Here is a 27,426-nt window from a genome sequence, read left to right on the forward strand (position 1 = left end):
ATCTTCCCACCTCTTAAGTGGTACTTATTTATCAATTAACATTTGCTTGTTTTCAAACTGCTAGGTTGGCAGAAGTTGGGGCACTTGGGTGTTGAATGTAAAGTCTTAGGCAAGAAAAACCCAAAGTACACATATAGATTGGGTGAAACCAGGCTGAATAGCAGTAATTGTGAGAGGGATCTTGGAGTCTTAGTGGACAACCAATTAAATATGAGCCAGTAGTGTGCTGCAGCAGCCAAAAAAGCCAAAAAATGGTACTTATTTATCAATTCCCATTTGCTTGCTTTCAAACTGCTAGATTGGCAGAAGTTGGAGCACTCGGGTGTTGAACCCTGAGCTGTCAGCTCCAGTGTCAAGCTCAATGTCTTTAACTCTTGAGCCATCGAGCCTCCTAGAGGAGGGAACAGACTTGTTCTTTGTTGACCAGAGGGCACAACTAGGAATGTCATCATTCCGAGTAATGAACTCAAGGGGATCAGGACTTTGACACTTTGTTCAGGTTCAAGAGATCTTTTTTTGAGTACATCATATCGGCACTAAGAAAGGCGAAGCTAGCTCTGAATTATTCTCACGCTTAGGGTTAGTTAAAAGAATGAAACCTCCCCACCCACCTTTGCCTCTCAGGTCACATGGGCCAATTAGTCGAGATGTAGGTTCCTGCTCAACTTCAACAGGTGTCCGTTGACATGACCTTGGTTCTTACGGTAGATGTTATGATGTTATAGATGTTATGGCTAGCCGGCTGAGACACCGCATTCCTAAGTCTCCGGCCCCTGCTCCCCCCTCCGCCTTGAATGGGAACCAAGAAACGAAGCAGAAGTAAGGATGGCTTCAGCTGAAGTCATTTTGCAGGTTGACAAGTAGTTGAAACTTGAGGAAAGTATAATCAAGTTAGATATTAGGAGGAATCATCGAATGGGAAGAGGTGTTAATCAGTGGAACAGATCAACTCATGAAGTGGTATATTCTCCTTCCCTGCAAGTCCTCAAACAGAAACGGTCCAAATTGCATTACCAAGTATTGCACTGAATGGAAGGTTGGATCAGATGAGCTCTGAGGCCCCTTCCAACTTCATGAGTCTATGATTAATACAGGTGTAAGCGAGGGAGGACAAAAAAAGCATAAGAGGCATTAAGAAGATTGACAAGAAAAAGCTGCTTGTCTGACAAATTTAAAAACAACCTCAACCACAATGGAAACCTCCATGGATTTGTCAGAAAGAATCCTCCCTCTTTTATTTTATTTTATTTCCTAATTGGATTAGAGGCTTAGTGGTTGGTTTGAAGAATGCTGACACTTTGATTTCACCCAAGGCAGTTTAATAGTGTTCCTTGTTATCTGTGATCAACAAACGTATGTATTGACCTAAAGCTATCATTTGTTGAGCAACTCAGAGTTGGCTACATTCACAACATTCTCCAAGGTTTTTTTGAGTTGTGGCTGTGCTTCGTCCCTCACTTGAAGGTTGGCCAGCCTTCAGGATGAAACATATTACACTGTTTAAAAAACAGAGCAGGCCGGGTGGTAATTTTACATGGAAATAGCAGATAGGAAGAGAAGGAGAGAAATGGCTGTTACAGTCTTGGGTGTCTGGTTTCAACCTCAGAAGATGTTCATAAAAAGTTTTCCTGCAGAATCTTCTCAGGATGGAGGTGAAAACAATCCATCCTGAGATAAGAAAGTGACAGGCCACATGAGGTGACATCTGCAGGAGCCCAGGACAGCCCATTTGGGTACCTAACTATACTCCCTGGAGATCAGTCCAACAATAGTTCATTCAAAGGGTCAATCAAAACATAATTATTTTGCTGGACCTTGGAAAGCAGAAGTTATCTTACATTGATTGTAACATTTTTTTTTACTTTACATGCATTTTGTTTTTGTTTTCTATACTTTGGTGGCTGTGAACTGCCAGGAAACTTTTGGGTCTGGCAGCACAGCACACCGAATGAACGGGAAAAATATGAATCAATTAACATTGTTTCAAAGGATTGACTTTGTTGGCTAGGAAATTCTGGGAGTTGAAACCCACACATCTTAAAGTTGCCAAGTCTGAGGAACACTGGTCGGCATTCTAAACCTGGAATTTTGTGATGACCTCTCAAATTTTAATATTCACCCATTACCAGTAGGAACCTGCTTAGCTTCCAAGATCAGCCAAGAGCTTATACCGCAGGCCTTCTTTTACCTAATCGGCTTTCTTCTCCCCCGGAGACCCGTGTTCAAGCCAGCAGAGTGGCTTCCAGGCCGCGACCACTAGGGGGCTCTGAACCTAGGAAAACAGCGGGATTTTTTCCCCCCTCCGCTCTCTCGCCTCCTCTCGCTTCCTTTGTTCCGAAGCTTCCATCCCCGACTACATCCGGTCTCTGCAGCTAGTAGGCCACCATATTGGGGTTGCTCGCCGCCCGTCAGGCCTCGGCGCCACTTCTCCTTGCGGCCGCCCGACCAGGCGACTGCCCGGGGTTCGCATCCCGCTCCGACTGGCTCCTTTTCGATCCCTGATTAGGCGGAGGAGGTCGCGAACGAGGGTTGGTCTTCCGTGGGGTCCCAGACCCTCCACTCTCCCTGCCCCCGAAACCGCAGAGCAGGGGGACGGATGGAAAGCGGGTGGGAGGTCAGGGCGCGGAGCGGGAGTGGAGGGGGACTCGGGCTCCGTACTGGAGTGGGCAGCGCAGCCAGGCGGGCCAGAGGGGATGGGAGGCCCCTCGCCCTCTTCTCGAGACCCTCTGCCCGGCTGGCGACCCTGTGGATGGGTTGGACTAGAGTTCCCCGATTGCGCAGGCCAACAGTGTTCGGGTTAGCTGGGCTATGTGAGTCCCAGAAAGGGAGCCAAGTTGGAACAAGGCGCCTTAAGGTGGCCTGGAGTAGAAACGGCTTGATCAAGGCTGAACTAGATAAAGATAGAGAATGGGTAATCTAAGTATATATAGCCTTTATTGTCATTGTATGCAATAAAGCAATGCAGAAAGTGCAAAAGAGAAAGGCCATATTATCAACACTCATTTAGGAAGCAATAATAGGTAATGATCCCGCAGTAGTGAGTCCAAAAGTGTATATTTGATCCAAGTTCGGATTGTCCCCAAACTCCTTCCTAGTTTGTTTATATGTGGCCAGGTCCCTCCTCGGACCTTTGAGGCTTCTAAGTTTAGAATTCCATGTAGTGGAAAGGCAGAGAATAAAAATCTAGTAGAGATGAGCAAGAATGAGAAGTAGGTGTAGTTTTGAATGAATATCATATGAGTTCAAAATAGCAATAAAGAGAAGCAATAAGCAGTAAACTTAGATATTTGCAGTCTGATGGACAGGATTTCACATAGGCAATGAGAGGCGGAGTCCTGCATTATTGGCTCAAGAATGGTAATTTTTGTATATTGCAAACGTAAGATATTTTTGTGCCTAAATCTATGTAATGATACCGTAATTACCAAAGACACCTTTTGTCTAACTACAATAGGCAAGCCAGTTTTTTTTTGGGGGGGGGGGGGGCTCTTTTCATGTTGTGCTAAATTGAGAGATTAAAAACTCCCTACATTTTGTTTGCTACATCCATGTTTCATTTAGTTTTGTTAGCAACACAAGGGAAATAGGTTGTCTTTTTCCAAGATTTCCCCCCCTATTTCTCAATATAGTACCTGGTCGTATATTTTCTCCCATCCAAGTCCAGGAAAATCTGACACGCATGAAACTTTTGAGAAATTCAAAGAGCTTGATGCTGCCATCTGCTTAGGAGAATACAGGAATTGATCATAGTCGACATATTTTTTATTACTTTGTTGTAGGGCCTCTCAGAATAACAGTTGGAAGGGACTTTGAGGTCTTCTAGTCCAACCCTTTGCTCAAGTAGGAAACCCCATACAGACAAATACTTGTCCAATCTCTTCTTAAAAACCTCCTGTGTTGGAGCACCCTCAGCTTCCAAAGGCAAGCCACTCCACTGGTTCTAACAGTTAGATCTGTCAGAAAATTTTTCCTTATTTCTAGGTTGCTTCTCTCCTTGATTAGTTTCCATCTGTTGTTTCTTGTTCTGCCCTCATGTGCTTTGGAGAACAGTTTGACTTCCTCTTCTTTTTCACATGTGTTGCTAGCCACAGAGAGCCCAAGTTTTGTAACTGCCAGTTGGGACACCAGTACAGCAGTCATTGGTGTTTAATTAGTTTGCGGGTATAGCGTTAACAGCCAGCCAGTCCGCTGACAATCATGACAGTCGGTTTCATGCCCTATGCTCAGGGGTGTATCCCCAAGTGAGCTGTGTGGTTTTTGAGGCATTATTCACATAGCACAGAGTTGTTTGCTTTTGCATTTGAATCAAAGGATGTGACTTCCTCTTCATGTTGAAGCTTGATTAATTTTTCTGCTAGGTTTCATGGCTGCATTAGTGGCTAGGGAATTGGGGGTTAACTGATTTTCTCTTTCGCAGGGGCTGAATTCATCTTGAGGCCTTAGCAGCGGGTGAGATCATGGAGGAAAACGGTGAAGATGTGGCTTCCCTGTGTAAGGCTCTCTTCTCTATCATTGTATTATCATTGTAATATTGAATGCTAAGATCTGTTGAAGAAATTGTTATAGCCCTGGTTGTGAAACCCCTCATTGTGACCAAATTAACCCTTCCTGTAAAAACAAATTGTAAGAACTTCAGTAGACACAGATGCAGTGAGTGTAGCATTGACTATGCTATGATTGGGCCTTCTTTTTATGGATTCTTTTGGGCTCTTAAATTAAAAAGGAACGTATTCTTATTTCATTCAGTAATGTGCTCCAAAAATTGGGAACAGGAAAATATGTCTGGGAGGGAAAAACAAATTCTGTGACAATTGTGTTTGTGAATAATATTTAATTACAAACTAAATGTGAGCCAGCAGTAAGATGTGGCTGCAAAATAAGCCAAGATAGGTTTAGGCTGCTTCAGTAGGAGTACACAGGAATTTGGGGTGGAAGATCCAGAGGGGCTGAGGACATGAAGTCTGGTGTTGTTTCCTTCTCCAAGTAATTTTGTCTTAATTACGCTAAGTGTAAGTCGATGTGGAGAAATACTTTAGTAGGCTTTTAAGATCCTGCCACTTTATTAGCAATGAAGTTGTTTCAAGAGAGCTAAGTAGTTCTTGTTTCCTGATTGAGCCAGCTCAAGGGTTAGACAGAAGTAAAAATTCCACTATTGTGTTGGGTTGGTTGAATCCATGTTAAATATTATGGAACTGTAGTTCCAGAATTACAGTTTTTGGATAATCTAACAGTCCATTGGAAGTCTTAAATTAGACCAGAGGTCAGTTTTTGTTGTGCTAACATTGTTACCCCTTAATATTTCTGGAGAGTTGAGCAACTGCTTGCCATTCTATATTGATTCCTGTGGTTCTTGTGCCAACCTTCAGATAATGTTGGCGTCCCTTCTAGCTGCAGTGGAGATAATGCTTGCTTGACATTGAGAGCAGGGCAAGTTGCCTGTCTATGTGTTTTCAAGGTCTGTGGTAGTCCAGAGGTTACATAATTAATGATTGAATATCCCATCATTTATTCAGTTAAAATAACTGAAAATTAGAGATGGTTCTGAAATAATGCTCTATCTCCAGCACACTCGCTTGGGCCCAGGGTTTTGAGTGCAGTTTCTTGCCCCAAATTTATGATTTCTGTGGGCATCTGGTTCTCATTCCATTCTTTGATTATGCGGAGATGAGCTTTCAGCCTTAGTTTGCCTTGGCCATTAATTGGCTAAAGCAGTGATAGCTAACCTTTTTGCCATCATGTGCCCGAGAAGATGGTTTCAAGGACAGCAAAGATGTCCATTGCTGTAGAATTCCGAGTCTTTTCTGTTGTATCTAGGACTCTGAATAATCCCCTGTAAATGAAATACAGTACTGAATTAGAAATCTGGGTGAGAGGCTGGCTTGGGAAAGTAAACTGAATCAAAAGGTCTATGGACTTACACACTGTATTAGGAAAATCTGAAAGGAGCACCATAGTATGCCGTAACCTTGATTCAGTTTGTCAAAACCTGGCCAACTTGTTGAAGTAGTTTCAAAAGTGAAAATGGGGAGAGTGCAGCATGCAGATGAGAAGGGCAAGGGCTTTCCATAAGGTTGTAAGTCACTTTTTCAAAGGCTGATGAACTGTTGTTAAAAACAGGCTGCTGTAAAAACAAAAAAATCAAGGTTTACCTGTAGAGAGATTGTCTGTAGGAGGCAGGCAGCTAGGCTCATAAAAGTTCTTTTTTAAAAAAAAAGAAAAAAGAAAGAAAATGAATATATTTATGTCAATCATTTATGGTGTATAAATGACTTACAAATGAAATAAAGCCTATATAAGTCACAATATTACTGTATCTATCTGGGGGCTAGCATGCAAAGTAGTTTCAATCTAGCTTCAGAATCAGTTTTTCATTTTTTTTTAAAGCTAAGTTTCCACTTCTCATGGTTTAATGGGTACAGAACTTCATCTTTATCCCCCCTCAATGAATGCTCCTCTTGCAATTAAGGCATTTAAAAATGACTGCCTCTAATTTTGTCTGTTTTTCTTTTCTCCTTGAGCAGCCTACATTTCAACAGATGGCAGCTACACAGGTGAGTAATTGTTTTGCATGTCAATCCATGAAACTAAATCTAGTTTTTGGATTATTCATTGAATTTGTGATTGTACATTTATGGTTCCTGTTCTTGCCACAAAATTTTGGTATTTTTGACTCTTGATGGGTTTGAAGGTGGGGTGTAGGTACGGGGAGGGACAAGTAAAACTGGTTGAAAGATCATTTGATCCCTCTTATTCTTTTCAACCTCGTGGTTTTCTTATCTCTGAATGCTGATTGGGAAGAAAGACATGCCTCCCATTCCCCCCACCCCACCCTCAGGGGAAGTGAGATTTATCTGTGTCTTGGCTGAAGTTGTAGCTGGATGCTTTTTAGTTTTGCTCCAAGTGGGGGAAGTTGTAGATCTTGTATTCTTGAGGAAGTTCAACTAAAACATGGGAGCTACTGACTGTGAAGAGGGACATTTCTTTTCATTATCTGATATTTTCCTGCAGTGGGTTTTTACCTTTATTTAAGCCCTGATCCTTTTTTGTTTGTAAACTTGACTAGGGGATAAACACAGTGATGGTAGCAGCTGTGGAGGATAGAGGAAAATGGGTGTAGAGGTAGATCTTGATAGGTAGATCCCAATCACAATTGGGACCAAAATATCGGTCGCTAAGCATTGTGGTCATTGAGTGAGTCATCATGGGACTCGAGCCAATGTTTTATAACCATTTTTATCCTTGCCCCTGAGTAAGTCATTGGAGCTCTTAAGGAAATCATGGAGTCAATAAGCGAACCATGGAATCTTTAAGCAAATTCACCTACCTCAATTGACTTCGCTGGTCAGAAGCCTGCAAATTGCCACCATCTTAAATGCGAGCCAATTGCCAAGCCCCCAAATTGCAATCATAGCAATAATAGCAATAGCAATAGCAGTAGACTTATATACCGCTTCATAGGCCTTTCAGGCCTCTCTAAGCGGTTTACAGAGAGTCAGCATATTGCCCCCAACAATCTGGGTCCTCATTTTACCCACCTCGGAAGGATGGAAGGCTGAGTCAACCCTGAGCCGGTAAGATTTGAACCGCTGACCTGCTGATCTAGCAGTAGCCTGCAGTGCTGCATTTAACCACTGCGCCACCTTGGCTCTTATCATGTAACTGAGGGGGTTGGTGTCACAATGGTAACTTTGAATCGTAAGGTTGTAAGTCACTTTTTCCAAGGCTGTCAAACTGTTGTTAAAAACAGACTGCTGTAAAAACAATCAAGGACTACCTGTAGAGAGATTGCCTGTAGTAAAATTCTTTTTTTTTTTAAAGAAAACAAATATATTTATGTCAATCATTTATGGCACATAAATGACTTACAAGGGAAATAAAGCCTACATGAGTCATAATATTACTGTATTTGTATATGAGGGCTAGCATGCAAAGTAGTTTCAATCTAGCTTCATAATCTTTTTCGTCTTTTTTTTAAAACTAAGTTTCCACTTCTTTAATGGGTACAGACATTTAGCTTTATTTTCCTCCCCATGAATGCACTCCTTTTGGGATTAGGGCATCTAAAAATGGCTGCCTATAATTTTGTCTGTTTTCTTTTCTCCTTGAGCGACCTACATTTCAACAGATGGCAGTTACACAGGTGAGTAATTGTTGTTTTGCATGTCAATCCATGAAACTAAATCAGCCATGTCTATAAATCTACTCTGAAACCTTGCAATCGGAATATATTATGCAACAGTGATATATTTTCTTTAAAACTATATCTCGGGTCAGCAACTAAGCTAGTAAAGGTTTAAGAAGGGATGGAAATTTACAACTGCTCACCCATTACGCTAGATGCGTGCATTGCACCATTGTTGGCTCGTATTTTTGTTTTTATATGCAGGAACCCCCCCCCCCCCCAAAGTCATTTTCGCGGTCACACAAGCTTTCTTTGCAGGCCAACATATGAGAGCAAAGATGCGAGATGTGTGTCTCTTATAACATTTGTGTGAGATGCAGTGTCTCGGGGGTGGGTGGGTTGCCAGCATTAACATAGAGTACATTGTAGAGTGTGTCCCATCTGTCTCTATCCGCACTCTATCATTAGGAGCTTCTTTGTTGCACCCTCCCCACTAGCACTCCTGTTCCTGCTACCATTGTAAAATTCCCTGTTCCCAATAACACCATCTCTGCAGCATACCATGTTGTCTGATACCCTTCCAGAGACCGTGCCCATGCCCTTGCCAAATCATGGCACACTGACAGCTTCCTCGCAGGGCTCTTCCTCACAGAGCTCTTTCTCTGACACTAAATCAAGCCGCCAGCCACTTTGGACTGACGAGGAGACCCGGGCCTTCATCCAGGTGTGGGGTGATGATGCGGTGCAGAGTGCCCTGGCATCGAACTATCGCACAGTTGCACAATTCCAATGGATATCGGATGAAATGCGAGCCCGGGGTTACAATAGGGATTGGGAGCAATGCCGCGAACGTGCAAAAGCCCTTCGACGGGGCTTCAAAGTGATAGTGGATGGAAACAGCAACGCTCGCCATGGACGCCGTGTGTGGCCTTATTTCGAAGAACTTAATCGATTTCTTTGCATCAAGCGAAATCTGGTCGTTCCACGGCTTTTAGGGCGCAACCAGAAGCCTGCTGTGAACTTACGGCATCGCGAGCGCAGAGAAACGCAAGATGCCCCCTATGAGCCATCCCCAGTAGGCAAGAGCGACAAAGGGACTTTTCAAGAGCGCGACGGGGACTGCCTGTTATTGCCCAAACAAGGATCTCAGCAGAGCCAAGCCAACATGGAAAACCATGGATACAAAGGCAGGTGACGTAATGTTGTATTTGAAATATCAGGTAAATGTCAGAGTTTCTAAGAGAGACTTGAGTAAAATTGCATCATTCAGGGCAGCAGTCTCTGAAATGTTTTAAGTTTCTTCCTGAGATCTTTGTTCTTTCTTCCCTTTGGTTTTCTTCTCTTCATAGCAACTTTCAATACCTATTCTGACATTGTTTGCTTTGTTTCTTTGACTCCCTGTTTTCACATTCCACCTTTAACAATTTATTTGATTTCATTCCACAGTTCTTCCTGTTCCCGACCAAGGAGATTCATGACTTCAAAGCAATTCCTGATGTTCCCCTTGAAAATGATGGATCAGTGATCTGGATCATACCTGAAAACTAGTTGGTTTGTTCTTCCAATTTAGCTTGAATTGGAACTTGCACAGGAGCAGTTTTTTAATATATACATACACACACACAGACACACACACATGTTCCACGGTCAGTTTCTGGCCACAATTCTTGCTGTAATAATTGAGCTGTTTCACCTCTTCGTTACAAAAATACAGCCAATCCTTTTCCAGTACAGGAATCATATTGAAATTGTCTCCAGTGGATGACTGGCTAGCCTCTAGTGAATGTTGTCTATTATCTTTTGGCATTATTCCCATTGTTAAAATTCACTGGAATACATCTGCAGGGTACATGTAGCTGAATAAAAAATAACAAGACTCCATATTGTCATATTCAAGCCATGGATTTATTGTTCTATTAAAGCAATAAGGCAATACATTCTTTTAATATACTCTCTCAGAGTGTATAAAAATACACTCTTTTTGTTGGGAGGGTCATGAGACTTAATATCTGGGGTTAGTATATGCATATCAATTTTCTTAGCCAAAAGAACATTGTTCATAGAGCCTCTGTTCTGCTCACATAGGCAAAAAGGATTTTTGGAGGACAGTCACTGTGTTCCCCTCTTGGGCAGTTTTCCTCTCCAAAACAAGGCCAAATAAAGACCTATTGAAAGCTACCTACCTGAGGAAGTTCCATCTTGCTAGACAGAAGAACAGGAAGAATTCCAGGGAAACTTTTTATCTGCCCAGAAATTAAGAGAGGAAACAATTTATTATATCACAGCTGATGAATCCCATTAGTCTTGCTGTAGTACTACAATTCCAACAATCAAACTCAGATGCCAAAGGAGGATTTGTAAACAAGGGAAACTCCCCCTAAGAATGCAAAATAAATTAAGATATTCATGTCCAATAAAGCCTGGCAATTGGTATGGGATGCTTGCTCTAGATTACAGGGTTTTTCAATCTTGATGGCTTGAAGATGTTTGGACTTCAGCTCCCACTGTCAACACCAAGGTTGAAGAAGCTAATCTACAGTCCATAAGCAAGTCTTATCAATCCAAACGGGGCAGTAGGGGCTTGAGCCCAGAGGTGGGTTTCACGTAATTTTACCACCGGTTCGCCATGCATCAAAAATATGAGTGCTTGCACGCACTCACTTGCTTTGCTTGCGTACATGCCTTCTGCACATCAATGCATGTGCACAGCTTAGAAAATGTAGCTAAATAGGGCGCAGGTTGCCATTACCAGTTTGCCTGAACCAGTCCCAACTGGCTGAATACCACCACTGCTTGGGCCCCAGTAAACTGAAAAATCCTGTATGGAAGCAGTGTATTCTGGTGGTACTAATTCTCTGATGAGAAGAAGCAAAGCTGCAATACAGATTGCTATGACCCAGCAGCCAGAATATTTATTGTCTTCCAACATGTGACAGACAAGATGCCAACCCTCTTCAATCCCATCAATAACTACATCTTTCCAATAATTCATATGGGGATGGGCAGCCTTGAGAAAAGAGGCCCTAGACCAGTGGTTCTCAACCTTCCCTTTCATAGAGTTCCTCATGTGGTGGTGACCCCCAATCATAAAATTGGTGTCTCGGTTCCTAAGACCATCGAAAATATGTGTTTTCCGATGGTCCTAGGTGACCCCTGTGAAAGGGTCATTTGACCCGCAAAGGGGTCCCGACCCACAGGTTGAGAACCACTGCCCTAGATAGATATCCAAGGGTTACACATTCCTGGGAGCACAAAGTATAGGTAATCCTTGATTTAACAACCACAAATGGCACCAGAATTTAGCACGCTACTACAGTAGAAGGGAAAAAAATGACAGACATCTAAAGAGATCTTTGTGGGCGTTTTTTTTAAAGGTACATTTATAGGAAATGGAAAGAAGGACATAAAACCAAAGGATGCAAAGCAGTCAGCAAATACTGTTTGAAGTAATTCAATAGAGCTAAATTTAAGATGTGCTGAAGTTTGGGAGAAAAGCCAAGAGGCTGTCAGTCTGTTGCTAGGAGAAGGAATAAACAGGTGATGGTAGGAAGGTAGAACCTGTTACCTCATCTTTTACATTTCACATCTCAGAAAGAAAACAAAGGCCTAACTGGCCACTGTTCTTGGGCCACAAGTGGGAAGGAGGAGTTACAATTCAGGGTACAAAAGAGGAGGGTAGAAGAACACTGAGCTAATTTGACAAATTTAAGCTTTCCAGAACCAGGTGAATCACTCCCTAGAATACAGAAATTAAGCAGAACTGCTAACTGTGCTCTTGTGACCTGTAAAACTGGTATTCCGGGAAACTGGAAGGTAGCTTATGTTTCTGTCCTCAAACAAAAAAAAAAGGGGGGGGGAGAATCTGGGAAATTACAGATTTGTATGCCTGATGTCTATATTGGGCAAAATTTTGAAGCAGTACTTGGATAGGAATGCAAAAATTAACTAGAGCCAGCTTAGTTTGCCAAACTAATCTTTTCTTCTTTCCTGACAGAGCTATTATGTATTTATTATCCTGCCTTTATTTTTATAAATAACATCAAATTTTCATTAATAAAATGGTCAAATATGAGCTAGGTAGATAGATGATAGATAGGTGGCTTCATTGGCTGAATAATTGCATCTGGAGAGTACCTCCACTGGAAAGGGATATCAAGCAGACTGCCAGAGGGCTCATGTCAACCTTCAACCTTTTTATTAATAACTTGGATGAATAGGTTCAGGGGATGAGGATTACAACTGCAGATGACCCAAAGGTTCTTCCAAAAGGCAACTGGACTTTCTTGGTGTTTTTTTCCCTTTGAAAACATTGCACTTCTCATCCCAAAAGCTGCTTCAGTTCAATTCTTCAAATCCTTCAGATTCAGAAGCGAAATGTTTTCAAAGGGGGGAGAGAAACATCCTGCCTTTTGGAAAAAGCACTTTTGGGACAACCGTGGCCCAAATGATTGGAAATTTTTATTAAAAAAACAGCAGATGGATGACACAATGGCAAGGAATAATGGCTAACACTCTAAATTAGAAGATAATAAGATGGGAAAATTTGGCTTGTTTAATGCATATTAAAAAATCTTGGTGTTCTAGAATACATTTAGTAAACTTAAAGCTTATCAAATAAGCTTATCAAAGGTTTAAGCATCTTTAAAAACAAGCAACCACACAAGAGGGACAAAACAAAGTATAGAAAAATCTGCAGATGACACAAGCAGGGTGAAATTCATCAGGTTCTGATGAACCAGTAGAGGAAATTTTGAGTAGTTTGGAGAACCGGCAAATACCATCTCTGGCTGGTCCCAAAGTGGGGTGGGAATGGAGATTTTGTAGTATCCTTCCCCTGCCGCACTCACCAAGCCACACCCGCAGAACTGATAGTAAAAAAAAATTTGAATTTCAGCACTGCACACAAGGCAAGGAACAATGGCTAACCCTATATTATAAGATTGGGGAAACTTGGCTTGGTGTTAATGCATGTTAAAAGGATCTTGGTCTAGAATACATTTAATAAATACTAGTTGAATACCCGTGCTCTGCTATGAAACTATGTGATGGAGCTTGATAAATCGACAGTTTGAAAATTAATGAGTAGTTATGATCAGCCTCTCCTCTCCCCCCCCCTCTCTCAGGCTGGCCCCACAGAAGCCTCTCGTATCCCCTTCTCTCCAAACGCCCAGCCAGCAGGCCGGAGGAGTCACGCGCTTGCCCCGCCCAAGTGGCAGTTGGGGCAGTTATTTTCAGGTGGAGGCGGGGAGAGTAGAACTCCTTAACCTTAGAGCGCGTTAATCTGTATATATAAATACTGTATCAGAAATACTAATGATCTGATGGTCATTCCAAAAAATTCTTTCTAAACGAGAACTTAAAGAGGCCAAGGGGAACAAACATAGTGTCTAATTTCAAATTTGTAGGCTTTACAGTTCTGGAGGTTTCGTGATGCCGCGTGAGTGGTTTTCGTTTTTATACAGAGAGATATATGCCGCCCAGGGACTCTGGGTAGCCTATCAAAAGGTTTAAGCACCTTCAAAAACAAGCAACCGCACAAGAGGGACAAAGGAAAGAACCGAGAAATGCACAAAGCAGCCCTTCTCTCCCCCCCCACCCCCCCAAGCCAGCAAGCAACTCAAGAGCAGCGAAAGCCAGGGAGCGCGGAGCGATGAAAGTGCTGGATTTGGATCCAGAGAGACCAAGTCCACTTTGTGCAGTGTGACGCCCTTTTTCTTGCCAACCGATCTCCCTCACCGGGCTGTTGTGTGCAAAAGGCGAAAGAGAAGAAGCACCTTGTGCATCGCCTGGAGGAAACTACGTTTAATGCACAACCAATGCACAAAATAAGCAACCGTAGCTTCGACACGCACACACACACAACTTGTCCCCAGCGATCTCCCACTACATTGCACACATATAAACACACCCCAACCAGCCTGGCTTCTGCGATCACGATCACCCCGCTGGCGACTCTAAGGAGCCTTTTAACCAGCCGGCAAATCTAGCTCCCTTGAGTTCCCCATCCAGTTCCCTGCCTAAACCCGGTACCTTCGCCTCTCCTCCTTTTTCCCAGCAGCTGTGAACGATTCAGACCGGGAAGCCGAAGCGCCTCCGGCCCGGGACAACCAGGCGGCGCTGCGTCTAAAATGGTCGGTAATTGACAGACGGAGCGGTGGGGGCGGACCTCCTTTCGTTAACCACGAGAGCGCTGCGCCCTCTGCTGGCCGGATGCCTCCCTGCCCCGAACTTGACTCACTTGACCCGGGCTTCTGCCGTTGTACGAAGCGGCTCTCGGAGGGAGTGGGGGCTGGGACGCATTCGAGCTTACGGACAAATGGGTGCTTTTACCTCAGCCTTTCTTTTATGGGGTTAATTAATAATGGCTACAGTAACTTTATATGCTTTATTCTAAAGGATAGCCCTTTATTTCAGAAAACTGTCCTTCACGTTTACTTGATTCCATTATTTTGTTTTAGGGTTTGCCCTCGAATTTTCTCTTATAAAGCAAACATTTTTCTTATCCTAAGAAAGTTCTTTCAGGTTTGACCTTTATTTTTCCCCAAGAAGATATGGTCACTGTAGTTGTAACAACACTGGAATGTATCCTTAAAGCTTTGACTTTATAAATGCAAATAATAAATATGATATTTGTGGAAAAGTAAATTTGTGGACTCAGATTGGATCTTGTAATATTTGCATTTAATCTCCCTCTGCTGTATCAGGCAGCCCCAAGCCTTGTTGAAATCTGGACTTCTGTATCGCATTAATTTTAGCAAACCTGTTTTAAAAATGCCTTTTATCAGATAAAGCTGTCCCAAGTGGCAAGATGTTTGAATACCCCAAAAACTCCAAATGCTTCTTTCTTTTTGAGATGCAATGTTTTCTTTTGATCTTCATCTTTCTCCATGCCTTTGAATGGCCTTAGCTTCATTTCTATCTTGTAATCTAAACAGTTAACCTACTTTGTTGAATGGATTTTACTTGCTTCTCCCATCACTCCATTGCTCTAACAGAGATAAAAGGAGATATGGCTTAGGATGTGAACAGTTGAGTAGACAGACTCTCTCCAAACCATTTACTTTTAAAATGGTTGCTAGTGCCTGGATAATATTCTTGCAAAAAAAGATAATACACGCACCTAGAGTTTAACCCTCTTCACCTTCCAATCTCCCTTAAAGACTTAGGTTCCAGCAAGTTTTACAACCTAATGTCACATAGGAATCTAGTCATGTTCACTGACAACATCAGCTGCAATTATCAAGCATCTATATTTGTGTTATCTTAAACTGAAACTAATAATGATAGAGTGAGAATTGCTGAGTTCCTAGAAGGCTGGAGGACAGCAAATGTTTTTGTCTTTTAAAAATAGAAGGAGGGTGATCTAGGAGAGTACAGATTTCTCAGTTGACATTGCACTCGGGCAAAGCCCTTGAACGAATGATTAAACAAGTGTGTTTGTGTACCGAGATAGGAATGCAAAAGTTAACAAGAGCCAGCATGTGTTTGTCACAACAAGTTAGGCCAGGGAGACCTTATCTCCTGGACAGTTATCACCTTAATTATACAGAACATAATGAACATAAAGTTCTGTAATGTATTGCACTGAATGGAAGGTTGGATCAGATGACCTCTGAGGCCCCTTCCAACTTCATGAGTCTATGATTAATACAAGTTTAAGCGAGGGAGGACAAAAAAGTGTTAGAGGGCATTAAGTAGATTGACAAGAAAGCGACTTGTCTTACAGATTTAAAAACAACCTCAACCACAATGGTTGCTAGAAATCTCCATGGATTTGTGAGAAAGAATCCTCCCTCTTTTATTTTATTTTATTTTATTTCCTAATTGGATTAGAGTTTTAATGGTTGGTTTGAAGAATGCTGACATTTTGATTTCACCCAAGGTAGTAGACAGTGTTCCCTGTTATCTGTGATCAACAAACGTATGTATTGACCTAAAGCTATCCTTTGTTGAGCAACTCAGAGTTGGCTACATTCACAACATTCTCCAAGGGATTTTTGAGTTGTGGCTGTGTCTTCATCCCTCACTTGAAGGTTGGTCCAGCCTTCAGGATGAAACACATTACACTGTTTAAAAAACAGAACAGGCCGGGTGGTAATTTTACATGGAAATAGCATATAGGAAGAGAAAAAGAGAGGCCAAAAAATGGGATCACCCAAACATGTGCAGTCAACAGTTTTGTCAATGGGAGTGAGGGAATTCTGAATGAATGAGTAAAATTCAGATTCCTGGTGTTTTGCATTTTTGAATGTAATTTCCATTGCAACTTGCAAGCTTTAGATTGATGAACTACATCTCTGAGAAGGAAGATTGGCTCTTTGTCACGTACAAATGTCAGAAACCCCACTAGCTCTGAATTTTATTTTATTTTTGATTTATTTATATGTCAAACATCTTAACCATCCATCTCCCTCCCGGAGGGGTTCTTGCCCTCTCTCTGAATCCTTTATATAGAAAAATTGTTTTTTTTTTAAAGCTAACATCTATGGAAAGTGGCTGGATAGGGAATAAGGTCTCCATCTTCCAAATAGTTGCTGATGGGAATCTATTTCAGTCCATTGAAACCCACACGACTTGAAGTTGCCAAGTTTGAGGAATACTGGTCAGCATTCTAATCCTGGGATTTTGTGATGAGCTGTCAAATTTTAATATTCACCCAGTCTTAACTTCCAACGTCAGACAAAGTCAGCCAAGAGCTTACAAGCACACATCTTCTTTACCTAATCGGCCGCTTTCTCCGTCGGAGACCGTTGTTCGAGCCAGCGGAGTGTCTTCCTGGCTGCGACCACTAGGGGGCTCTGCACCTAGGAAAACAGCGGTTCCCCCCCCCTCCGCTCTCTCGCCTCCTCTCGCTTCCTTTGTTCCGAAGCTTCCATCCCCGACACATCCGGTCTCTGCAGCTGGTCGGCCACCATATTGGGGTTGCTCGCCGCCCGTCAGGCCTCGGCGCCACTTCTCCTTGCGGCCGCCGGACCAGGCGCCTGCCCGGGGCCCGGATCCCGCTCCGACTGGCTCCTTTTCGATCCCTGATTAGGCGGAGGAGGTCGCGAACGAGGGTTGGTCTTCCGTGGGGTCCCAGACCCTCCGCTCTCCCTGCCCCCGAAACCGCAGGGCAGGAGGACGGATGGAAAGCGGGTGGGAGGTCAGGGCGCGGAGCGGGAGTGGAGGGGAACTCGGGCTCCGTACTGGAGTGGGCAGCGCAGCCAGGCGGGCCAGAGGGGATGGGAGCCCTCTCGCCCTCTTCTCGGGACCCCCTGCCCGGCTGGCGACCCACAAGGCGGGGAGACGAGTGAGTTCGCCCAGGGGAGCCGGCCTGGGCTGGGAATTGAAGGAATGGGGTGTCCTCCCCTGGGGGGGGGAAGGGGAGGCTTGGGTGAGCCTTGGCTGCCTCTCCCCCCGGGTAGGATGGTCACTTTCGTGCCCGCCACTCTCACTTCCTGCTTTTCGGGAGGCTTTCCTGGCCGTCCCCGCTTCCCCGGTGGCGAGGGGAGAGGTGGGCCGCCGGGGGCGGGCGATGAGTCACACTGACTGCCCGCCTTGGCATCTGGGTTCAGCAAGCGAAAACGATGAGAACCGCGGCGATTGTCGCTTCCCTCATTGGAGGTTCAACAAACGGAACGGGTTTTGACATCTGGAAACGACGCCTTAGCCTTTCCGCAAACCGTTTTCCTGCCTCTACCCTGTTGATGGGTTGGATTACAGTTCCCCCTGATTGCGCGGCCCAGCAGTGCTCGGGTTAGCTGGGCTATGTGAGTCCCCGAAAGGGAGCCAACTTGGAGCAAGGCGCCTTAAGGTGGCCTGGAGTAGAAACCGCTTGATCAAGGCAGAACTAGAGAGAGATAGAGAATGGGTAATCTATGTATATATATCCTTTATTGTCATTGTATGCAATAAAGCAATGCAGAAAGTGCAAAAGAGAAAGGCCATATTATCATCACTCATTTAGGAAGCAATAATAGGTAATGATCCCGCAGTAGTGAGTCCAAAAGTGTATATTTGATCCAAGTTCGGATTGTCCCCAAATTCCTTCCTAGTTTGCTTTCTTTGCTTAGTTGTGGTGAGATCCGTCCTTGGACATTTGAGACCTACAATGGAAGTTAAGTTTAGAATTCCATGTAGTGGAAAGGCAGAGAATAAAAATCTAGTAGAGATGAGCAAGAATGAGAAGTAGGTATAGTTTTGAGTGAATATCATATGAGTTCAAAATAGCAATAAAGAGGAAGAATAAGCAGTAAACTTAGATATTTGCAGTCCAATGGGCAGGATTTCACATAGGAAATGAGAAGGTTCACAGGAAATGAGAGGTGGTGTTCGGCATTATTAGCTGATGAATGGCAATTTTTGTATATTACAAACATAAGATATTTTTGTGCCTAAATCCATGTAAGGATACCGTAATTACCAAAGACACCTTTTGTCTAACTACGATAGGCAAGCCAGATTTTTCTTTGTTCTTTTCATGTTGTGCTAAATTGAGAGATTAAAAACTCCCTACATTTTGTTCATTACATCCATATGTTTCATTTACTTTTGTTAGCAACATAAGGGAAATAGGTTGTCTTTTCCAAGATCCCCCCCCCCCCCATTTCTCAATATAGTACCTGGTCCTGTATTTTCTCCCATCCAAGTCCAGGAAAATCTGACCTGCATGAATCTTTTGAGAAATTCAAAGGGCGTGATACTGCCATCTGCTTAGGAGAATTACAGGAATTGGTCATGGTTGACATATTTTTTATTACTTCGTTGTAGGGCCTCTCAGAATTACAGTTGGAAGGGACTTTCTTGAGCAGGAAACCCCATTCTCTTCTTAAAAACTTCCTGTGTTAGAAGGTCCCAAAGGGAAACCATTCCACTGGTTCTAACAGTTAGATCTAACTGTCAGAAAATTTCTCCTTAGTTCTATGTTGCTTCTCTCCTTGATTAGTTTCCATCCGTTGCTTCTTGTTCTGCCCTCAGGTGCTTTGGAGAACAGCTTCACTCCCTCTTCTTTGTGTCAACGCCTGAGATATTGGAACACTGCTATCGTGTCTCCCCTAATCCTTTTCCTCATTAAACTATAGGCATACCCAATTCCTGCAACCGGTCTTCATACATTCTCCTTTCAATGTTTCCCTTGAAGTACATTGAACATAGCTTACATTTTGTTTTGTAACTGTTCTATCACTCTACTGATCACCTGCATGTTAAGTAAGTTTTGGGTACTTATAAGGATTTAGTAATCAACATTTTCACATGTGTTGCTAGCCACAGAAAGAGCCCAAATTTTGTAACTGCCAGTTGGGACACCAGTACAGCAGTCATTGGTGTTTAATTAGTTTGTGGGTACAGCGTTAACAGCCAGCCAGTCCGCTGACAATCATGACAGTCGGTTTCAGCCCAGTCATGCCCTATGCTCAGGGGTGTATCCCCAAGTGAGCTGTGTGGTTTTTGAGGCATTATTCACATAGCACAGAGTTGTTTGCTTTTGCATTTGAATCAAAGGATGTGACTTCCTCTTCATGTTGAAGCTTGATTAATTTTGGTTTGAAGCCATGGTTTCATGGCTGCATTAGTGGCTAGGGAATTGGGGGTTAACTGATTTTCTCTTTCGCAGGGGCTGAATTCATCTTGAGGCCTTAGCAGCGGGTGAGATCATGGAGGAAAACGGTGAAGATGTGGCTTCCCTGGGTAAGGCTCTCTTCTCTATCATTGTATTATCATTGTAATATTGAATGCTAAGATCTGTTGAAGAAATTGTTATAGCCCTGGTTGTGAAACCCCTCATTGTGACCAAATTAACCCTTCCTGTAAAAATAAATTGTAAGAACTTCAGTAGACACAGATGCAGTGAGTGTAGCATTGATTATGCTATGACTGGGAGGGAAAAACAAATTCTGTGACAATTGTGTTTGTGAATAAGTTATTGAATAATATTTAATTACAAACTACATATGAGCCAGCAGTAAGATATGGCTGCAAAATTAGCCAAGGTAAAATCTATCTGCTTCAGTAGGAGTATACAGGAATTTGGGATGGAAGATCCAGAGGGGCTGAGAAGACATGAAGTCTGGTGTTGTTTCCTTCTCCAAATAATTTTAATTACGCTAAGTGTAAGTTGATTTGGAGAAATACTTTAGTAGACTTTCAAGATCCTGCCACTTTATTAGCAGTGAAGGTGTTTCAAGAGAGCTAAGTAGTTCTTGTTTCCTGAATGAGCCAGCTCAAGGGTTAGACAGAAGTAAAAATTCCACTATTGTGTTGGGTTGGTTGAATCAATTTTCAATATTATGTACAGTTCTGCGCAATCCAGTTTAAAAACAATGAAGCTTTTAGATAATCTCACCACATGAAAGGTGTCTTAGGGATGCGTGGGGAGACAAGGATAAAAAAAGCCACATGAACAGATTGTTGTGCAATCTGTTAAGAGTTTTTAAAGATCCTGTCAGCCTCTGCAGCTGCACAAGATTAATACAGTTCCAGAATTACAGTTTTTGGATAATCTAACGGTCCATTGGATATCTTAAATTAGAGCAGAGGCCAGTTTTTGTTGTACTAGCATGGTTGCAGAGTTGAGCAATTGCTTGCCATTCTATATTGATCCCTGTGGTTCTTGTTCTGCCAACCTTCCGATAATGTTGGCGTCCCTTCTAGCTGCAGTGGAGATTATGCTTGCTTGACATTGAGAGCAGGGCAAGATGCCTGTCTATGTGTTTTCAAGGTCTATGGTAGTCCAGAGGTTACATAATTAATGATTGAATATCCCATCATTTATTCAGTTAAAATAACTGAAAGTTAGAGATGATTCTGAAATAATAGTCTATCTCCAGCACCCTCGCTTGGGCCCGGGGTTTTGAGTGCAGTTTCTTGCCCCAAATTTATGATTTCTGTGGGCATCTGGTTCTCATTCCATTCTTTGATTATGCGGAGATGAGCTTTCAGCCTTAGTTTGCCTTGGCCATTAACTGGCTAAAGCAGTGATAGCTAACCTTTTTGCCATCATGTGCCCGAGAAGATGGTTTCAAGGACAGCAAAGATGTCCATTGCTGTGGAATTCCGAGTCTTTTCTGTTGTATCTAGGACTCTGAATAATCCCCTGTAAATGAAATACAGTACTGAATTAGAAATCTGGGTGAGAGGCTGGCTTGGGAAAGTAAACTGAATCAAAAGGTCTATGGACTTACACACTGTATTAGGAAAATCTGAAAGGAGCACCATAGAATGCCGTAACCTTGATTCAGTTTGTCAAAACCTGGCCAACTTGTTGAAGTAGTTTCAAAAGTGAAAGTGTCTTTACAAAGCCATTACCCTGCTTAAGTATAAAAACCTAGTGGAAATGGCCGCTAGGCTTTAGGCCCGTGATGATGAACTTACGACACAGGTGGCACACGGAACCCGCTCTGCGGGCATGCGAGCTGTCACCCAGTTCAGCTCCACTGCGCATGCAGGCGCGCCTCCCACCGGCCAGCTGATTTTCAGGTTTAGCGCAAGAGTGGGGTTCATGCAGGAGATGCATGTGCATGCAGGCGGGGGGAGGGTATTGCATTATGGTTATGGGTACGCATGCGTGCGACCCCCTTTTGGCACGTGATGGCAAAAAGGTTAGGCCATTCTAAAGGGGAGTCTCAACAATGTGAAAGATATTTTCAAGATGAAAAGGCCAGGAAGGTTTGGCCTCTGCTCCTTGGCTATTATGGTACTCATCTTCCACATCCCTGCCAGATTGTTGCAGTCCTTGCAGTAATTGGTTCCTCCAATACAGAGATGAGCATGCTTTTGGGTTCATACGAGTCACCCTTTTTGGGGAGCCCAGGGCTATAGGAGTTGGATTGCTGATGCAAAATGGGTGGAGCGCAGCATACAGATGAGAAGGGCAACAAGGGCTTTCCATTTCTCTAGTTTTTTGAACTATTCATTGAATTTGAGATTATACATTTATGGTTCCTGTTGTTCTTGCCATTTTGGCATTTTTGACTCTTTCAGGCATGGTGGGCTGGGAGGTGGGGCGTAGGTAGGGGGAGGGATGGGTAAAACTGGCTGAAAGATCATTTGAGGCTCCAGGGCCGCCTCCGTCTGGCTCTGATGCAGCCATTTTGTTTTGTTTCATTTGCCTCAGTAGGCTAAAATTATATTGCGTTCCTTCATCCCCTCCCAGACCTGAAGTTGAATATTTTCCCTGCCAAGAAAAAAATAAAACAATGTATTTGAGGGAAGAGAGGATTATGTCCTATTGCCAACATTTTAAAAGTAACTCACTGAAGGGATAAGTCTTTATAAGTAGTTAAGTGGTAAACGGCTCCTCTGGCATCCATTTCAGAGAGAGAGAGAGAGAGCCAATTGCCAAGCGCCCAAAATGCAATCATGTAACTGAGGGGGATGGTGTGACAGTTGTAACTTTGAATCGTAAGGTTGTAGTCACTTTTTCCAAGGCTGTCGAACTGTTGTTAAAAACAGACTGCTGTAAAAACAAAAAAATCAAGGTTTACCTGTAGAGAGATTGTCTGTAGGAGGCAGGCAGCTAGGCCCATAAAAGTTCTTTTTTTTAAAAAAAGAAAGAAAATGAATATATTTATGTCAATCATTTATGGCGTATAAATGACTTACAAGGGAAATAAAGCCTATGTAAGTCACAATATTACTGTATCTGTATCTGGGGGCTAGCATGCAAAGTTGTTTCAATCTAGCTTCAGAATCTGTTTTTCATCTCTCTTTTTTTTAAGCCACGTTTCCACTTCTCATGCTTTAATGGGTACAGAACTTCATCTTTATCCCCCTCCAATGAATGCATTCCTCTTGCAATTAAGGCATTTAAAAATGACTGCCTCTTAATTTTGTCTGTTTTTCTTTTCTCCTTGAGCGGCCTACATTTCAACAGATGGCAGCTACACAGGTGAGTAATTGTGGTTTTGCATGTCAATCCATGAAACTAAACCAGCCATGTCTATAAATCTGCTCTGAAACCTTGTGATTGGAATATATTATGCAACAGTGATGTATCTTCTTTAAAGGTTTTTAGTCAGGGGCTAGGCTAGTGAAGGTTTAAGGAGGGATGGAACGTTACAACTGCTTCACACATTACGCTAGACACGCACATTGCACCATTGTCGGCTCTTATTTATTTTTTTCATATGCAGACCCCTGAGGCATTTTCTTGCGGTTACACATGCTTTTTTGCAGGCCAACTTGTGGGAGCAAAGATGCGAGATGCGTGTCTCTCGTAAAATTTGTGTGAGATGCAGTGCCTCAGTGGTGGGGGGAGGGGATTTGCCAGTATAACCATAGAGTACATTGTAGCGAGTGTCCCATCTATCTCTATCCGCACACTATCAGTAGGAGCTTCTTTGTTGCACCCTCCCCACTAGCACTCCTCTTACTGCGCCCAAATCAATTAAAACGTTTCCTGCTACCATTGTAAAATTCCCTGCTGCCAATAGCACCGTGTCATCTCTGGAGCACACCATGTTGTCTGATACCCTTCCAGAGACCGTGCCCATGCTGAATCACAGCACACTGACGGCTTCCTCGCAGGGCTCTTCCTCTGCCACTAAATCAAGGCGCCAGCCTGTTTGGACTGACGAGGAGACCCGGGCCTTCATCCATGTGTGGGGTGATGACGAGGTGCAGAGTGCCCTGGCATCAAACTATCGCACAGTTACAGAATTCCAATCGATAGCGGAACAAATGCGAGTCCGGGGTTACAACAGGGATTGGGAGCAATGCCGCGAACGTGCAAAGGTCCTTCGACGGGGCTTCAAAGAGATAGTGGATGGGAACAGCAACTCTGGCCACGGACGCCGCGTGTGGCCTTATTTCGAAGAACTTAATCGATTTCTTTGCATCAAGCAAAATCTGGTCGTTCCACGGCTTTCAGGGAGCAACCCGAGGCCTCCTGTTGACCGCCGGCGTCGTGAGCACAGAGAAGCGCAAGATGCCCTCTATGAGCAATCCCCAGTAGGCAAGAGCGACAAAGGGACTTTTGAAGAGCCCGACGGGGACTGCCTGTTGTTGCCTGAACCTGGTTCTCAGCAAAGCGAAGCCAACATGGAAAACCAAGCGGCATCGCCAGCAGCAAATTCTGATATTTCCATGGATGGTAGTATTGGTCCTGGCACTCCCACCGATCCTTTGCCATCCAATGACTCAGTTACTGGTGAGTTTTGCTTGGATTTGCCGTGTGTCTTTAAATGGGTTTTGTATAATGTGTTGTTTCAGCCCTCTGGATTTCTAATCTCCTTCTTTTCAGTTTGTTTGGATACAAAGGCAGGGGACTTAATGTCGTGTCTGAAATATCATCAGATAAATGTCAGAATTCCTAAGAGAGACTTGAGTAAAACTGCATCATTCAGGGCAGCAGTGTGTGCATTCTCTGCCTAACTCTTCCTCCTACAGACAACAGAAGTTGATTGCACTAAGCAAATGTTGATATACAACGGTACAATTTCAATAATACTTTTGGGTTCCAGTTTCTTTTCCTTTCCCATAAATGAGGCAACTTTGGTATAAAACCTGGATTTCTTAAGGCAAAGGATATTCTTTTATAAGCATACCTGCTGACTCTGGTGTTTGCCTCCACAATGCCCCATCTCTCTCTCTCTCTCTCTCCCTCTTGTTTTGTTTTTTAATTAAACACTCTTTTTGATCTTTGTTCCTGCAGCGCCAAATCTGCGCCCTCGGCCCCTGACCGCTGCAGAGAGAATGCGTAATCTTCGTTGCCGGCAAAGAAAGAGAAGGGGGGATACTTTGAAAGAGCTGATGGAAGTCACCTCCCAGGCTACCAGTGAACTAGTCCGGACATTGTCCGACCTCACACATAAAGAGGTGGCTTCTTTTGAGCGTGCTTACAAGGAGGATCTCGCGGCCCGGAAGGACGAGATGGAGCAGAGCGCTGAGGACATTGGAAGGCTTGTAAGCGCTTTGGAATCAAGTGATCAAACTCTGAAGGAGCAGCTAAGCAGCCAGACCAGCGTACTGCAGGGCATTTTGGAGGTTATGAAAGACATTCGGGGTAGAACATCGTACAGTCCTCCGTACCCGCCACAGTATTACGATTTCCCAGGTCCTAGCGTGATTCACACAAGTGGTACCCCCTCAAACGGCCAAGAGATGCCATGCTCCTCCCCTTCCAGCCTTCCATTTCCTTCCCAGCAGTCTACCACCAGCAACGGAGATGTCTCTCCCAGGAAGCGGATGAAATGAAGCCATCAGGCAGAACGGCACTCCTGATTTAGCGTCCTGGTGGAAACCAATTCTCCAGTTCTTTGTTCCATATTAAGACACATATATTGCTTTCCTTACTGCCTTTCTTCTTGCATAGTTAGAACATGTTCTCATCCCCTTACGTGTGTCTCCCCACAACATTAACGTTGTGGAAACAGCCGCCAGCAAATGTACATCTAGATTTATTATTCCTTTTTTTTTTTTAGCGAACCTATGTTAGTTTTCTTCCATCTTGTTTCCAAAGGAATGCAGTGTTTGATGTACAAGTATAATTTTTTTTAAAAATACACACTTAAAACACCTTACCAGGAACCTGTAAGAAGGTAATATTTGAAAAGTAATAAAAACTGCACTGTTGTTCCAAGTTGTTCAACATGTGTTTGATGGTGGAGTTTTCAGGATTTTTAGGGTTGCTAGGCTGGGTCAAACTGGTGTGCTCTGTTAGCTCTCTAACTTTCAAAAAAAAAATTTCCACAGAAAGCTTCATGTGACAGTGAACCTTTTGGGCTCCATGTGCCAAAAATTTAAGAAAATGCCTAATTCTGCTGATGGTTCACACACATACACATGGACAAAAGAAAAACAATTCTTTACACAACCATTTTTAAAAAAGTGCAGTCCAATCATGTTAAATACAGGTAGTCTTTGACTTACAACCATTCATTTATTGACCTTTCGAAGTTATGACACTGAAAAAAAGCGACACCAGTCCTCACACTTAAAAGTGTTGCGGGATCCCCAAGGACACATGTTTGAAATTAGGGTGCTTTGCGACTAGCATGTGTTTTATAGCAATATATATCAACCCATAGTGTTTCGCAGGACTCTTTGGGCAGTTTACAATGTCCACATATTGCCCCCAACAATCTGGGTCCTCATTTTACTGACCTTCAGAATGATGGAAGGCTGAGTCGACCTCAAGCCTGTCAGCATTGAACTGCAGGATGTGGGCAGAGTTAGCCTGCAATACTGAATTCTAACCACTGTGCCACGAGGGCTGCTTAATGACAGGTGCAGCATCCCAGGATCTTGCGATGACCGTTTGCGATCTTACCAGCTGTCTTCTGACAAAGTCGGGAAGCTGAATTCGCTTAATGACCTCATGATTCCCTTAACAACTGGTGATTTGCTTAAGCACTGCAAAAAAAAAGTGGTAAGGTTGGGTGGGACACATTTAACCTCCACCTTATCAACAAATTCTGGTGTTAATACGGTCATCAGTTGAGAACTAATCCATATTACCTAAACAAACAATAAATAATAACAAAAATATAATCCATGTAAAATAATGAAAAAAATCTAAAAGATAGAAAATAATACACACCCTGATCATTGGGCTTAGAATAGTGCACTCAAAATTACTTTTATTAGTAATTTTGATTGGAAGTGGGAAATATCAAACACGCATTTAATTTGATTAACATCAGTGAATGAGTTTTGTTGTCGAGTTCCAATAGATAAGTCTGAAATTGAAGATAGATATTTTGTGCAGTGTAAATCCAAGCAAGCAGCACTAACTTCGTGTTACCCAGTTTCTTTTATGTGTTTTAATGTTTAATGCCAAGATTAATGTCCCGCCAAAGTAGGTAGGGACACATACAAAAATGGCCCGTTTTTCGCTCATTTATGGCCTCCCCAACCCTCTGCGCATCCATTTTTGCAATGGGGGCAGGGTTTGAGAAGGCCAAAAACGCTGTACAGACACGCCCAGATTTTCACCCCCTTTTTGGGGGGGAAAGGTGCGTCTTATACTCTGAAAAATACGGTAATCATTGAAAATAGTTACAGGTTTTTGTCCCCACATGACATTTGAAAATTTGAAGTTTAGTTTCAAAGGCTTTTATGTATCCAAACATAACATCGATACTTTTGTCAAAACCTTGCCTAACTTTATGTCTGTAAAAACATCAATGTGCTGAGTCATGTACAGTCCCTGAACTGATGAAACACTTTCATTTTTTATACTCTGACATATAAGTTAATTTCTTCATAGCGCTGCACAAATCTTTCCCACAACCACCTCAGTTTGTGCATCAGCAGTCTGCTATAAGTTGGTTCAACTTCCTGTGCAGAAAATTCTGCTTGTGGAGGGATTAAGCAGCTATAAAATT

General features: G+C 43.1%; 2 protein-coding genes and 1 long non-coding RNA gene across 13 annotated transcripts; 2 read left to right on the plus strand and 1 right to left on the minus strand.

The window, feature by feature from the left end:
* Positions 1-2,355: 2,355 nt before the first annotated feature.
* LOC148047911 (uncharacterized) lies at positions 2,356-10,003 on the plus strand. 9 transcript variants are annotated; one of them, XM_087708643.1, is made up of 6 exons: positions 2,356-2,528; positions 4,418-4,491; positions 6,522-6,551; positions 8,108-8,140; positions 8,679-9,313; positions 9,569-10,003. In XM_087708643.1, exons 2-6 carry the CDS (start codon positions 4,477-4,479, stop codon positions 9,645-9,647), a joined length of 792 nt encoding a protein of 263 aa, XP_087564769.1. In that variant the 5' UTR covers positions 2,356-2,528; positions 4,418-4,476; the 3' UTR covers positions 9,648-10,003. The 9 variants fall into 9 exon arrangements, with proteins under 9 accessions (XP_087564769.1, XP_087564777.1, XP_087564771.1 ...); XM_087708651.1 differs by having other exon boundaries at positions 8,679-9,309; XM_087708645.1 differs by having other exon boundaries at positions 8,707-9,313.
* LOC148047912 (uncharacterized) lies at positions 4,217-14,258 on the minus strand. Its single transcript, XR_015695861.1, has 4 exons — positions 14,153-14,258; positions 10,306-10,365; positions 5,919-6,121; positions 4,217-5,830 (listed from the first exon to the last, which is right to left on the minus strand). It is a non-coding gene; the product is annotated as an uncharacterized LOC148047912 (long non-coding RNA).
* On the plus strand, positions 14,238-25,679 carry LOC106542158 (uncharacterized). Of its 3 annotated transcripts, none has more exons than XM_087708633.1 (5): positions 14,238-14,253; positions 19,716-19,789; positions 22,956-22,988; positions 23,580-24,248; positions 24,753-25,679. In XM_087708633.1, the coding sequence occupies exons 2-5, from the start codon at positions 19,756-19,758 to the stop codon at positions 25,292-25,294; spliced, it is 1,278 nt and encodes a 425-aa protein (XP_087564759.1). In that variant the 5' UTR covers positions 14,238-14,253; positions 19,716-19,755; the 3' UTR covers positions 25,295-25,679. The 3 variants fall into 3 exon arrangements, with proteins under 3 accessions (XP_087564759.1, XP_087564757.1, XP_087564758.1); XM_087708631.1 differs by lacking the exon at positions 14,238-14,253 and adding an exon at positions 17,009-17,178; XM_087708632.1 differs by lacking the exon at positions 14,238-14,253 and adding an exon at positions 17,761-17,972.
* Positions 25,680-27,426: the final 1,747 nt, after the last annotated feature.

The sequence above is a fragment of the Thamnophis sirtalis genome, unplaced genomic scaffold (assembly GCF_051295495.1).
Source record: "Thamnophis sirtalis isolate CommonGarterSnake01/CBP01778 unplaced genomic scaffold, rThaSir2_p1.2 scaffold_3, whole genome shotgun sequence".
Classification (NCBI taxonomy): domain Eukaryota; kingdom Metazoa; phylum Chordata; class Lepidosauria; order Squamata; family Natricidae; genus Thamnophis; species Thamnophis sirtalis.

What these genes read in the sequence shown, in the direction of transcription:
- LOC148047911 (XM_087708643.1), top strand. An exon ending in AACAGATGGCAGTTACACAG is followed by an intron (nt 8,141 to 8,678) that starts GTGAGTAATTGT and finishes CCATCTCTGCAG; the next exon opens with CATACCATGTTGTCTGATAC. An exon ending in AACCATGGATACAAAGGCAG is followed by an intron (nt 9,314 to 9,568) that starts GTGACGTAATGT and finishes TTCATTCCACAG; the next exon opens with TTCTTCCTGTTCCCGACCAA.
- LOC106542158 (XM_087708633.1), top strand. Translation starts at nt 19,756, where the DNA reads ATGGAGGAAAACGGTGAAGATGTGGCTTCCCTGG. An exon ending in TGAAGATGTGGCTTCCCTGG is followed by an intron (nt 19,790 to 22,955) that starts GTAAGGCTCTCT and finishes TTTCTCCTTGAG; the next exon opens with CGGCCTACATTTCAACAGAT. An exon ending in AACAGATGGCAGCTACACAG is followed by an intron (nt 22,989 to 23,579) that starts GTGAGTAATTGT and finishes ATACCCTTCCAG; the next exon opens with AGACCGTGCCCATGCTGAAT.